The 12,596-nt window shown below is 40.5% G+C and overlaps 1 protein-coding gene across 3 annotated transcripts in view; it reads left to right on the top strand.

The window, feature by feature from the left end:
• DPP10 (dipeptidyl peptidase like 10) overlaps nt 1–12,596 on the top strand; it is a 582,520-nt gene that overhangs the window by 562,391 nt on the left and 7,533 nt on the right. For all 3 annotated transcript variants that reach the window (XM_081921713.1, XM_081921712.1, XM_081921714.1), the window contains 2 exons: nt 7,186–7,380; nt 8,463–8,517. In XM_081921713.1, the coding sequence (XP_081777839.1) occupies nt 7,186–7,380; nt 8,463–8,517 (250 nt within the window). The remainder of the gene's footprint in view (nt 1–7,185; nt 7,381–8,462; nt 8,518–12,596) is intronic.

The raw sequence follows: 12,596 nt of genomic DNA, 5'->3' as shown, positions 1-12,596 counted from the left end.
TTTCCTTGAAATGTGTAGATAATGCATCTTAAATGGTAGCATCCATTGTTTAATACTGTTTGAAAATTTGGGTATAGTAGAAGTGAATCAGCACATGTCTCCAGTAATCTTAACAATTAAATCATCAGGATAAGCTACTGCTTCTCTGCAGTAGGTAGAATCCAATTGGTGCCCATCTCATTCACAGTGGAGGCATCTACTTACGGAAGAGAAGGGGGGCAATTTTTGCCAAGCCCCCTTTCCCTCTGCAGCCAATGATCTAAAAAGTCCTCCAACTTTCTGGATATGAGTTTAAGCTGGGGGGTGGAGGTGAAGGGGTGGAGTAGGTAATGTAAATTATTTACCCCCCCCCTTTCCAGCTCCCTTCCATGAGTACAAGGGCACCCACTGGATTGCACTCTTTTCCGCCTCCCTTATGCCAGGGTTGGGGAACCAGTGGCCTTTTAGGTATTGTTGTATTCCTATTTCTATCAACTCCAGCAAGCATGGCCAATGATCAGAGATTGTTTTAGAATGTCATATTCACTGTGGGTTTTGAAATTTTGAACTGCTTTGGGTAGCCTATGCCCCAAAAGGCAATATATTGTTAATTTTATAATTATGTACCCAAACCAGTACCCCAAAATCTGGAGGGTCACGGGTTCTCCATCCCTGCTTTATGCAACTGGAAAATAATTCAGATCTGGCATAATTTCAGTCATTGGCTATCAAGCTTCCTATAAAAGATTATTCATTATCATATTGGAATTTTAAAACATGATAAAGTGAATTTTAGCTGCATAGAACAGCAGGATAGAATAACGCAGACTATGCTATATTAAATATGAACAGCAGAAAGTTCATAGGAAAGCAGAACTATCCAGCTGCAATTTTACTTTAAATATAGCACTCTTATACTTATTGATTTCCTCTGGTCTGTTTGCCGCAAAGATATTCTTAGCTTTGATCAATATGTGATGCATATGATAATGGAAGAACACAAGGCTCAGTATAAAGTTACAATACATGTAGTACTTTCTATTGCACAAAACTGTATAGTCTGCAATCTAGAAATATAGGTGCATAAAAGAGAACCCACTGTGTACAGTTAGTGTTGTCCTTGGAGGTTTTCTCTAGGAACAGAGTGAAGGAATTATTACGTTTTGGATTAACAACATGGCAGGATAGGAGAATCATCCATTTTCATAACTTATTTTAATACATGCAGATTTACATTTTATAATGTCATGCTATTTTTTTTAAGGCAGAGCTATAACTATGTACTTGATTAAAAGGTAAGAAGAAAAACTTCTGGAGATGTCTATTTAAAACAAGCCGGACAACCATAATTATGTAACTTGCTGCATTTGTAAATGTTGCTTGGAATTGGTTTACAGGCATGTGTCAAGATTTATATTAATGTCCAGGATTGGAGATATTCTTAGGAGCCACATATGGTCATAAGGGCTGCATGCAATGGCAGGAATGGTAGACTAATCATTACAGGAAAAGCAGGGGTGACTAGGTAGTATTTTCCTTCTCTTCCAGCTCATTTGGTCAAACATTCCTTGGGGCGGTGGTGGCATCTCTCTTAGTCTGAAGATGGTTATCTTAGAAGGTAGTTCCATAAATAGGAAGGGCATGGCCATCTAGGACTTGATCCTGGGTGAGGGAGCTGACTTGCTATGCATTACACAGATAAGGCTAGATGAAGTGGGCAGGGTGAATTTGTCTCAGATCTCTCCTCCAGGATTCTCTCTATAGCACCCATCCAAGTGCTAGGGAGGTGGGTAGGGAAGCAGAGCTGCTGCGGTGTTGAAGTTCCATCAGCATAACCAGGATTCCAATTAAACCATCTTCCTGTTTATACTTGAGGATAGGGAATTCTGCTGGGATATTGGCAAAGCTGGCTCTGCCATGAGGCAGGCTAAGGCAGCAGAAGCCCCCAAGTTGGTTGCCCCGCAGGTGCCGCCCCGTCCCACCAATGCAGAAGTGCTGCCAGTATCAGCTGAAATCATGTGAGCTCTTGCCCGAAATTGTGGAAGTAGCAGGCAGGTAGAGAATCGGTACCAGTGGCAATAAGCATGCCAGTGGCAACAAGTATGCCAGTCGCAACAGGATTAGCAGGGCAGGGGAAAGCAGCACTTCCTGTTTTGCCTCAAGTGGCAAAACAGGATGCACTGTCCCTGGGTTCAGGTCTCCCTGCTGCCCAACAGTCTCCTTGCCTGAGCTAGCTAGAGTAGTATTGAGCACAGTAGTCTCTCTGATTAGTGGTTAAATGACTCAATGCCCATGTTGATGCGAACCTTTCAGTAGACATTCAGAACTTCATGGACAACTTGGCATCTCTGTGAATTTACCAACTGATATCGGGGCCCATTCATATTGTAGGACAGATTCTTGACTTGGCTTTTTGATTCTGTATGAGGTGGTTGGTGAGCTAGGTATGGACTTGGATTTAGGGTCATAGATTTATTGTCATGTTTAGATTCCTACCTTGTGGGGTTTAGGCTTAAATAAGCTCCTAAGCTCAGAGTGGTACATGACCCATTATAAAGGTCCAAAGATGGATCTAAATCATTTCCTAATTGCTCTGAGTGAGTTTTCTGCTATATCAACCAGTGATTCTGTCAAAGTCTCGGCCTGTCTCTGGGATAGGAAAATGACCTAGGTGGTTGACAGAATTTCACCCAAACTGATGGGTTCAGGCAGCTGATAATGGAGCCAGCTGCCTCCTTTGTTTTTTGGGGAACTCAGGGTGATAATGTGGCAGAGACAATTATTTGAGCAACAGTGGGAGGAAAACTCAAGACAACATGACTGGACATGGACTAGAGCCCATGTTGAGTCCTCTGCTGTGGTGATGAAAAAAACCACACACTTTGCCTCTACCGAGAAGACCTAGCTGAACTACGACTTTTAAAGAGTCTGTTGCACCAAGAATTGAGGAAAAGGATGTGATTTCCCATTTTGACAGTATTGCTAGACATTTTGCAGATAAAGTTGCTCGCATCTACGGTGACTTATATGCCGTGTTTGTACCAGATCCTAATTATGTATCTCTGACTCCTGCATGTCTTGTCATACTTGATTCATTTCATTTGTACAGTCTGAGGAGATGGGCAAGATTAAGTGATCCCTGCCCTTCCTGGCACACTAAGGAAGCTAAGTCTGGTTGAGTGGGCACAGAGAGGGGGGACTGTCTATTTGTCTATTTAGCCTTAAGGTGGCTGTCATGAAACTTTTATAGGAAAATCTCTCTCTGGGTGGGTTGGATAAGTTTCCAGCCAGCCTCTGCTCTACTCTTCTTGGGGAAGGTGCTTGAAACCCCAAACCTAGCATCTCAGATCCTAGGTGGCATCTCAAATCCAAGGCTGATTGGATGAAACAGATTTAAATGGGGCTTCAGGCCTAGGTTTGGGGTTTCAGGCAGCTTTGGTCCTCTTGGTAGATTATTTGTTCTGGGAATTAGGCAGGTGGAGTTTGGTGAACCTCAGTCCTACCTATGACAGAAGCATGGCAGGTTGTGACAAGAGAGGGGCTACACCCAAACTCTGGAACACCTTGCTTCATGAAATTTCAAGGGTTGACTCCCTTGACAGCTGTCAGGCAAATACGGTAATGCTTTAAGCAAAGGTTTTCAATTATCTCTGTTCTGCCTCCCTCAATTGATTTTTTTAAAAAATACAACTGCTTTATTGTTAAACTAAGATTTTTAAATGTTTTAAGCTGCCTTGACAGATGCATTTGTGTTAGGAGGCCAGGTTAAAATTCTTATATGAATAAATTAAACAATCCTTGAATTTTTAAATAGTGACATAGTAGATAGTAGCTACACATTTTATTGTCAGTCTCTTTTGCATAGCTGTTTCAGGTTCATTTGCATAAGAGAGTTTATTAAGAGAAAGGAAGAGAAATTGAATTGAAATTGCAAGTCTTAGAAGATTGTGTTTTGCTAATAATAATAATTTATTATTTATACCCCGCCCATCTGGCTGACTTTCCCCAGTCACTCTGGGCGGCTCCCAATCAATTATTAAAAACAATACAGCGTTAAATGTTAAAAGCTTCCCTGAACAGGGCTGCCTTATTTTGTTTTGTTGTGTCATTCATTGAAATTAAGTAGCCTTTTGTATATAGTGATACAGTGTTGAATAGACAAAAGAGGCCGAGAAACTTCATTGCATTCTTGATTGGTACAAAGGTGAAGATGCAGAGTCCAGAGCTGTCAGATCTGATACTAATTGTAGTAATAGAGTTCATATTTCCCTCAGAGCTCCAAGCAGAAATTATGGTTTAGTCTTCAGATTTCAAATACCAAGTGATGGGCTGCCATTTTCCCCCTTGAATATCTATTGTGTGAGGGACTGCACTGCTGGAAGCCTGCAAATTACCTGCTGAGGTCCATCATTTTGCTGTGTAATTGGTATCTCCTGTATATTTAAAAGGCACCTCAGCTTTGGCAGATGTTCTGAATCATAATACATCCTGCTAACACTGCAAGTTCATAAGATATAGATCATTAGTATCTGCAGGCACAGACTTGGTGGGTGTCAACTTTGTAGACCAATGAAGAGTTATAGGACTGCACTGTTGGAGGATACTGCTAATGCAGAAATAAAAACATGGACTTCATAAGGATTAGGGACAAGAGGAAAATTAGTCCCTGCCTAAAATCAATGTAGTACTGCTTGGGTAGAAGTGGCCAATAAAAAATTGGAAGCAAGGGTAGGTCTTCTGCAAATTTCCCTTCTGTGGTTGAACTGTGAAATCTGTAGAAATCTGCATTATCAGTTGAGTGGGAGCTATTTTTTGCTGCTATTTAATTTACTAGAACAGAATGCACTTTTCTTTTTGTGGGGATTCAGATAAGATCTGGTTTCTTCATGTGTGTATTTCACTTCTTATTCCTTTATTACTCAGCGCTTGATGAATGGCTGTGAAATATGTGAGCAGCCTCCATGGGGAAAAATGTAGCATTTGATATAACAACAGGTGATAATATAAGTTCTGTCTGGGTTTTTAAATGCTGAAATCATTGATTGATGAATATGCACAGGACATGGATCAAAAATTTGCAAGGTTTGGAAAGTAAATGCCTGTAGTATCTTTAATCATAACCTCATTGGAGGCAATGGGCTGTTTGTTTGTTTTCCTAAGATTGTGAGGCCAGGAACCGTCTATGATAGCCTTTTCCGCTAAACAGTGGGGAATCAATTCTAATAGATAGATATAGTGTTGAGTATTTATATCTCTTTTAGTCCTGTGAAGGCATGTTAAATCTTCCTCAAAAAAAGTGAAGTGTCACATCTTTAGATGCAAAGAACCCTAAAAAATTAAACGAAGAGGTAATAACAACCCAAGATGTTATGTAATGGGTGAGAGATAAAGCTCCTGTAATTCACATAAACGAGAGTTTTGTGAACAGTTGCGATCTGGAATTATGTTCATAAATGGAAATTTCTTTATTCTTTGGAAGTTGTTTAAAAGATTATGACCTAGCAGGACTTACTGTCATGACCATGACATCATGGAATGCAATATGCTTGTCTTGCTGTAAATTGGCAAAGCAACACTGTCAGATGATGTCCTCCATGTTCCCAGAAAGAACAGTGATTGAAGGGAAAAGTAATTTTTAGTATGTTCCTCTATGTCTCTTAAATTTAGACTCCCACAGTGATTATTTTTACTTCACTCTTCAAGAACCCTGAACAGTGAGCTCATAGATACTGTCCAATCTAATTTCCACACAAGGTACAAGCAAATATACATTTATTTTAATCTTGCTGGCATATATAGTTTTCACTGAGATATACCACTTCTTGATAGATTGCTTGGTTTTATGACATGTGTGGCTGGGGGAAAATAACAAACCTTTCTCAAAACTGACATTTCATTGTCATTGAAAAAAAATATGAATAACAGCAGTGTTGAATGAAAATAGCCAGTAGAAGTGTTTCACCCCATCCTAGAATATTTGTATTTCCAGTCACAAAATAAGTTACAGTCATTTCTGTATCTTACTAACTTGGAAGGAGAAAAGAGTTTTTCTCAATAGCATTTCCTAAATCTCCTAGAGGTTATTATAAAATCCAATCGGGCATTTGCCTGTCTGGGGAAGACTATAAATTTAATAAAGAAAAATAAATTATGGTGCAGGAATTTGGCCTTTCCGTCAGTTTCAGACCTGTGTGGTTATGAATCCTCCTGTTGTACTTATGCCTAGTATACTCATCAAAACTATAGGAGATTATATAAGTGGACAGAAGCAAGTGCTATGAGTTACTCACACATCATCTTTCTTTGCTTATCGGTTTCCTGTGCTAAAACCTGTACATCTTTTATGGGGGAATCACATAAAATCACAAAACTATCCTGGGTAAGATGCACACGAATCACGAGTGCGCAAGTGAACAAGGGAGGAAGGCACATCTATTATCCACGCATAGTATTTTGCTGATTTTATTTCACATGCACAGCAAATCTGAAAATATGCAACTGGAAATAGGATGGTTATTCCCCCCACCTAAAAAAAGAAAGATGGTTCACAGGTGGCTGGTTGTGCAAGTTTAAGTTGATTGTTAGATGTCACCAAATGTACTTTTCCTCCTGCACCACCAGCCACCTGCAAAAGTAGTGTTGATTGGAAAATGAAAATAGAACTGGCTAAAATGCAGGTAGGTTGCCTTCCCCTTCCCTGAAAACACTGCAGCAAATAAAACAGTTGGGTTTTAATTGTATCTAAAATGTTTTTGTCCAGGTTAAGATTAATTCATGCCTTTTCCCCAGCCGCTGTTACCCTTCCACCCCATCATATTCTGCATTCAGTCTCTTCATTTAAAAGTGTCAGGTTAAATATCTCTCATGAAACCTTGGGGAGATGTTTTCAAAATGGACAAGTAGTCTGATATGGTAGAAAGCATCTTCATGTGTGCCTTCCTTCCTAGCTATGAGACGAGTAAACAATGTGTTAATCTTAACAGCTTATTTCTGTACAGTTCAAGAAGTTATTTGTGTTTACTGTTCCCCATAAGTGATAACAGCAGTGGTTAATGTGCTGTTATAGATTAAACTGACAATAATTCAACCGGGTTGTGTAACTCCTAGTGAACTCTGCCATCCAGGTTAAATAAAATATTGAAGAACTGCAAAGTGCATCACATTGTCAATAGCCTTCGTTTCTGTCTGGTATGTTGGTATTTACAGCGATGAAGCTCCAGGCAGCCAGTTGGTTACAGATAAGTTTCACATTGACTGGGATTCTGTGCTTGTCAACTCTGATAATGTCATCGTAGCTCAGTTTGATGGAAGAGGGAGTGGATTTCAAGGTCTAAAGATTCTGCAAGAAGTCCACCGTTCCTTAGGATCAGTGGAAGTGAAGGACCAGATAGCAGCTGTAGAGTACGTATGTGCAAAATATTATTCTATTTCCTATATTCTATTCTAATTGGGTTGATCCAGTGTTTATTTTGGAAATGTATAATTGCTGTAATGGATCAATATAAAAATATTTAATGTTTGATAGCAAGAAAATTAAATAAAATTCACTGAACCATTGTTTTGGGATTTCCTGATAAAGGAAACTTCAAGGTCTAGTCTAACTGGGCTTTTTAATTGACTAATTAAACATCACATAATGGAGAAGGGGTCCCTATGTTATGCATAAAAGGTTAAAATGTATCAGACAATTGCAATGTATCTCAGTTATGAAGAGTACAATTCTGCTTATCCCACTTCTGGGCTAAGGATCCTGTTTCAGCATAATAAATAAAATTGATTTATCAGATCCCACTCTCATTTGACAAAGCTATTTAGGCTGTAATACTATACACATTTTCCTGGAAGCAAGTCACATTGAACAAAATGAACTTAATTTTGAGTAGACATGCACAGGATTGTACTCTTAACTTATCTTAAAATGTATACATCCCTAATCAGTGTAATAGCTTAATTAATAATGCTGCTTTAAGATATACAAAAGTCTGAATAAATGGAAAAATTGTGTTGTGTTATTTACTAGTAATAGCTAAAAATGCATCAAATTGTATTACAACAGTATTCTTTTGAAGGCCCACCAGTCTTAGAGGCTGTCATATCATGCCATTTTGGGTAAGCCACCCACCTTCCTAGGGCCTGACATGGAAGTTTTGGTTGCTTGAATGCTTTTCTTCTTTCCTGGGATCCCACATTTAGGGACAAGAAGAATTGTGGCCTAAGCTCACAAAATGTCTTTAATATTTTATCCTGCTGTGAACATTGCAGCTTTTATTTTTATGTTGAAGAGTGTTACAACCGCAGTACGTATTATTAATGGGATCAAGAAAAAATGTGGAAGACTTAAACAAAACAAATCGTAATTTTATTTAATATCCTCTTTTGAATTATCTGCAGCACAGTAGTCATAAATCTGAACATTCTTCTTCAGGAAATAACTTTAATGTAAAACAACTTTTTTGTAATATGATATAAACTTCCTGTTACAGATACTTGATAAAGCAACCATTCGTTGACTCCAAGAGACTGAGCATATTTGGAAAGGTAACATTCTGGAATGAATATGATGTAGCAACTTGCTCCTAATAGCATTTCGTTTGTTTCTGATTCTTCTATGATTTAATTTGTTTTTATTACAAACGATTACTAATATCCCCCTCTAGGAGTGGTGGTAATAGAACTCCAGGTATTCTTTGATAATTTAATCTAGATAATAAGAAATAAATAAAATTTGGTTTCAGGCCTGGAACTCTCACAGACACTGCTTTGTGATGAAAAACCTATGCCAGGAGTGGTATGTAGGGGGAGGACTTGGGTAACCTTCTCCATAGACACTCTGCAGTTGGGACTGGTGGGTCCTGGAGTAGGGGCATTTCCAAGAGGTGATGTAGTGAAACTTTTGCTTGGCTTTTATATTAGGGGCCCTGCAGGGTTCCATTATTTCTCCCACTCCTTTTGGCATCTATATGAAGCAGCTGTGGAGGCAGCATCAGTATGGTTATTAAACCCAAGGGTATTTTTTTTCACATCCATGTCAGCTGAAGCACTAGAAGTCTTAGACCAGTGCCTGTAATTCATAATGGAGTGGATAAGGGCCAGTAAACTGAAACTCAGTCCTGCTGATGTTGGGAGATGCAGGGGCACTGTCTCAGGCAGGGTGTGCCTGGATTGTGATAACTTCAGTTACCCATGCTGTGAAACCTCCAGGTAAGGCTGCTTCCATGGGGCTACTTTTGAGGATGATTTGGAAAATTCAGCAAGTTCCAAATACAGCTGCAAAGCTTTTGACCAATAGGTTGAACCATATCAGAAGGATTCTTAAACTTCTGCATTAATTACAAATGTTTGTGAGCACACGTCAAATTGCTGGTGCTTAACTTTGGAATGGGTAACCTGTTGCCCTACATAGGCTGCTGGACAACCACTCCCATTAGCCATGCTGACTCAGGCTCATGGGAATTGAAGTCCAAAAACATTTGGAGAGGCCCAGGTTACCCATTCTTGTTTTAAAGTCCTGCATACTTTGAGATCAGTGTAACTGAAAGAATGTACATCTGCCAGTCCATGTTCAGACGTCAGCACCAGCAGCCCTACTCCAAATGGCCCCACCATCATGTCAGATATGTAGTGACGGGGACAGGGCTTCTTAGGATTTCTTTAATACAGGTACCTTTTTATTTGACTTGTTACTGTTTTCATTGTGACATTCTGAGTGCTATATAGAGTGGACATTTTAAAAATAAAATATGCCAATTAGGGCTGGACAATATCTGGTTTTTAACATCATTCTACATGCTGATATATCACAATGTCATGTATTTCGGCTGTTTCTTCCTCCCGACCTTATGGGAGGAAGAAGCAGCCGAGATACATTGCCCAGCTGTGCAACGGTAAGGGAGCTGCGAGAGACACCAGGGCTCCCTCAAAGGTGCCTGCCTGTTTTCGCCCCAACTGGGGGGCTGCATCTTTCCTCCTGGAGCAAGTGACCACCCGAAGAGGAAAGACACAGCCGACCTGCTCAGGCAACTTGAGTCGGTATTGCAATGGGAACACCATACTATTTCAGACAATAAATTGGATTACTGCACAAGTCTAATGCCAATTTTAGGTGAAGCTAGGAATGCACCCTTGAGTGCTAACTTCAAACCACCAAGAGTTAAGTGCTACTGTCATCTGAAAAGGAAAAAAACAAATGTTAAGAACTCAATATAGCCAAAGTTAATCACTTTAAAGTCCACTTAGGTTCATGGTCAATCTGCCTATGGAAATCAATGAGACTTGAAAGTATGAAGTTTGACTTCATTGTGCCTTTAATAGATAACATTTTCCAATATTTTTGAATCAAGCAGTTTCATTTTTATATTTATGTTTTCTGGAGGTGCTTGGTTACAGAAGTCATGGTAGAAGTAAAGACTAACTTCCTGCATTTGCAGTTAACGGTCATCAACAGGTTTACCATTGAGTCAAACACACATCTCCTACTTCCCTTCTGAGAAAAACCCCACCCTCCCACTATATATATAAGGGTCTGGTGACTTCTGTTTCAGTGTATCTGAAGAAGTGTGCATGCACACAGAAGCTTATACCCAGAACAATCTTAGTTGGTTTCTAAGGTGCTACTGCACAATTTTAAATTTTTTTATTTATTTCGATTGCATCAGACCAACATGGCTACCTACCTGAATCTAGAATCCTGCATTTGAAGTTATCCTGCATTTAATACACATCTTTTTTAAAAAACCTTCCTTCCAAAAATGCAAATGTGGCTTGCTATACTTTCATCATTCCCTTTTTAATACATATTTTACATGCAAACCCATTCACAGCCTATTGTGCTATGAGTAACATCCTTTTTTGTGCCATCTGTTCAAGATATCCTTTGTTAGTCTGTCAGCTGTTGGATGCTATTGCCTCTGGCGTTAAATAGAAGAGCCAGACAAATACTTTCACCTTTAGCAAAAAGTTAAATAGATTCTCAACCATCTCTCTTGCTCTGTCTCAAACCGTGTTTAGAACTTAACCACAAAAAGAGTTGTAGTTTTCAGATATCAATGTTTGCTTCTTTTGGATGCAAGAGATGAAGCAACTCTTTTAAGACATCTATTCTTTGTGCCCTTCCTAGTTGTAAATCTCATTGTGAATGCTGTAACAATTTGTGACCGCATACACACATACAGTGTACTACAGACTGCACACATTCAGCATCAAATAAAGTATCCATCAGTATCAAATAAAATATCTGTCATTACTTTAGCAGTCCAAGTTATATCTAAAATGTCAGCAATAAAGGGGAAGATATATATCTTTAATTATGTGGCTATTAACACACAACATGTCCAAAAGCAAGGTTCCTGCTCTACCATTTCAATTGATGCTCCCCCCCTTGTATAACAGAAATAGCCCCCCGCTTTTACCATCTCTGTTGGGCTATTTTATAAGCCCATGGCATTTTCATTGGTATGCAGCACTCAGCCAAGCTCTGAGACGAGCAGTGCTTTTTTTCTAGAGTAAAAGGTGCCAGAACACACCTCCCTCAGAAGACCCACCCAGAGCCCACGGAGGATATATTTGGGCTGGGGATCTCCTCGTGAACCAGAGGCAGCTTCTGTCAGGCTGCCCATGCCTCAACAGAACAGTTTGCCAAAGCTCTCCACACACACACACCCCGCCCGCCTCTGGCACATGTGAGCCAGAAGCACAATACGGAATTTGTTGAACTGCTCTGCTGAGATGCAGCCAGCCGCACGCCCTTGAGTGGAGCAGTTTAAAGAAGCTGCCTGCCCACACAGTCCATTTGCGGTATGAGGGCCAGAGTGTGATGGCTGCTTCACCCAGCAGTATATCACTGGTGAAAACGCTGTCACTCCTGAGTCCCCCGGTGCCCTGGTGGCAGAGGGGCATAGGAGCAGTGGCAGTTTCACTCGCGATACACTGCTGTGTGAAGCCGCCATCACACTCTGGCCCTCGTACCAGTCCTGGGTGATGTATCAATATATCGTCCAGGTCTATTGCTGAAGTTGCTTAACTGAGGAGCTTAATGAGGTTCCCCCACGCGTCTCTGGCTCATGTGAGCTGGAGCAGGTGGGGGCTTGCTCAGCTGAGATATGGCTTCCCCATACATCAGCTGGGAGGCCAAAGAGCTTCAGCAAAGCCCCGCTGTTCCTCTGCCTCTCCAGAGCCCATAGAGGTTATCCCATTTGCGGTCCAGGGAGGGTTTCCTCATGAGCCAGAGGTGCAGTGGGGTTTTGCTGACACTGGTCAGGTCTCTCCCAGGGCTGGGGTGAGAGGTGTCAGAATGCTGTTCTGGCTGGAAAAAAAAGGCCTGGATATGTGTACATTGAGATAAATATGTAAATTCCTAAGTGTATTTTATTCATTAAAATGCATTATTAATGTACCACATTTTTCGCTCTATAAGACGCACCAAACCATAAGACGCGCCTAATTTTTAGAGGAGGAAAACAAGAAACAAGAAAGCAGCACAAGGCCTCTTGAGCTAAGAGGCAGGAGCGCTCCTGCTGCTCCCAGGAGGCTTTGCGGGGCTGTCCCTGAAGCCAGGAGAGCAAGAGGGATCAGTGCGCAACAATCCCTCTTGCTCTTCTGGCTTCTGGGATAGCTGCGCA

Source organism: Podarcis melisellensis (assembly GCF_964234715.1).
Source record: "Podarcis melisellensis genome assembly, chromosome: 1".
In the NCBI taxonomy this organism is placed as follows: domain Eukaryota; kingdom Metazoa; phylum Chordata; class Lepidosauria; order Squamata; family Lacertidae; genus Podarcis; species Podarcis melisellensis.
This window is presented reverse-complemented; position numbering and strand designations above follow the sequence as displayed.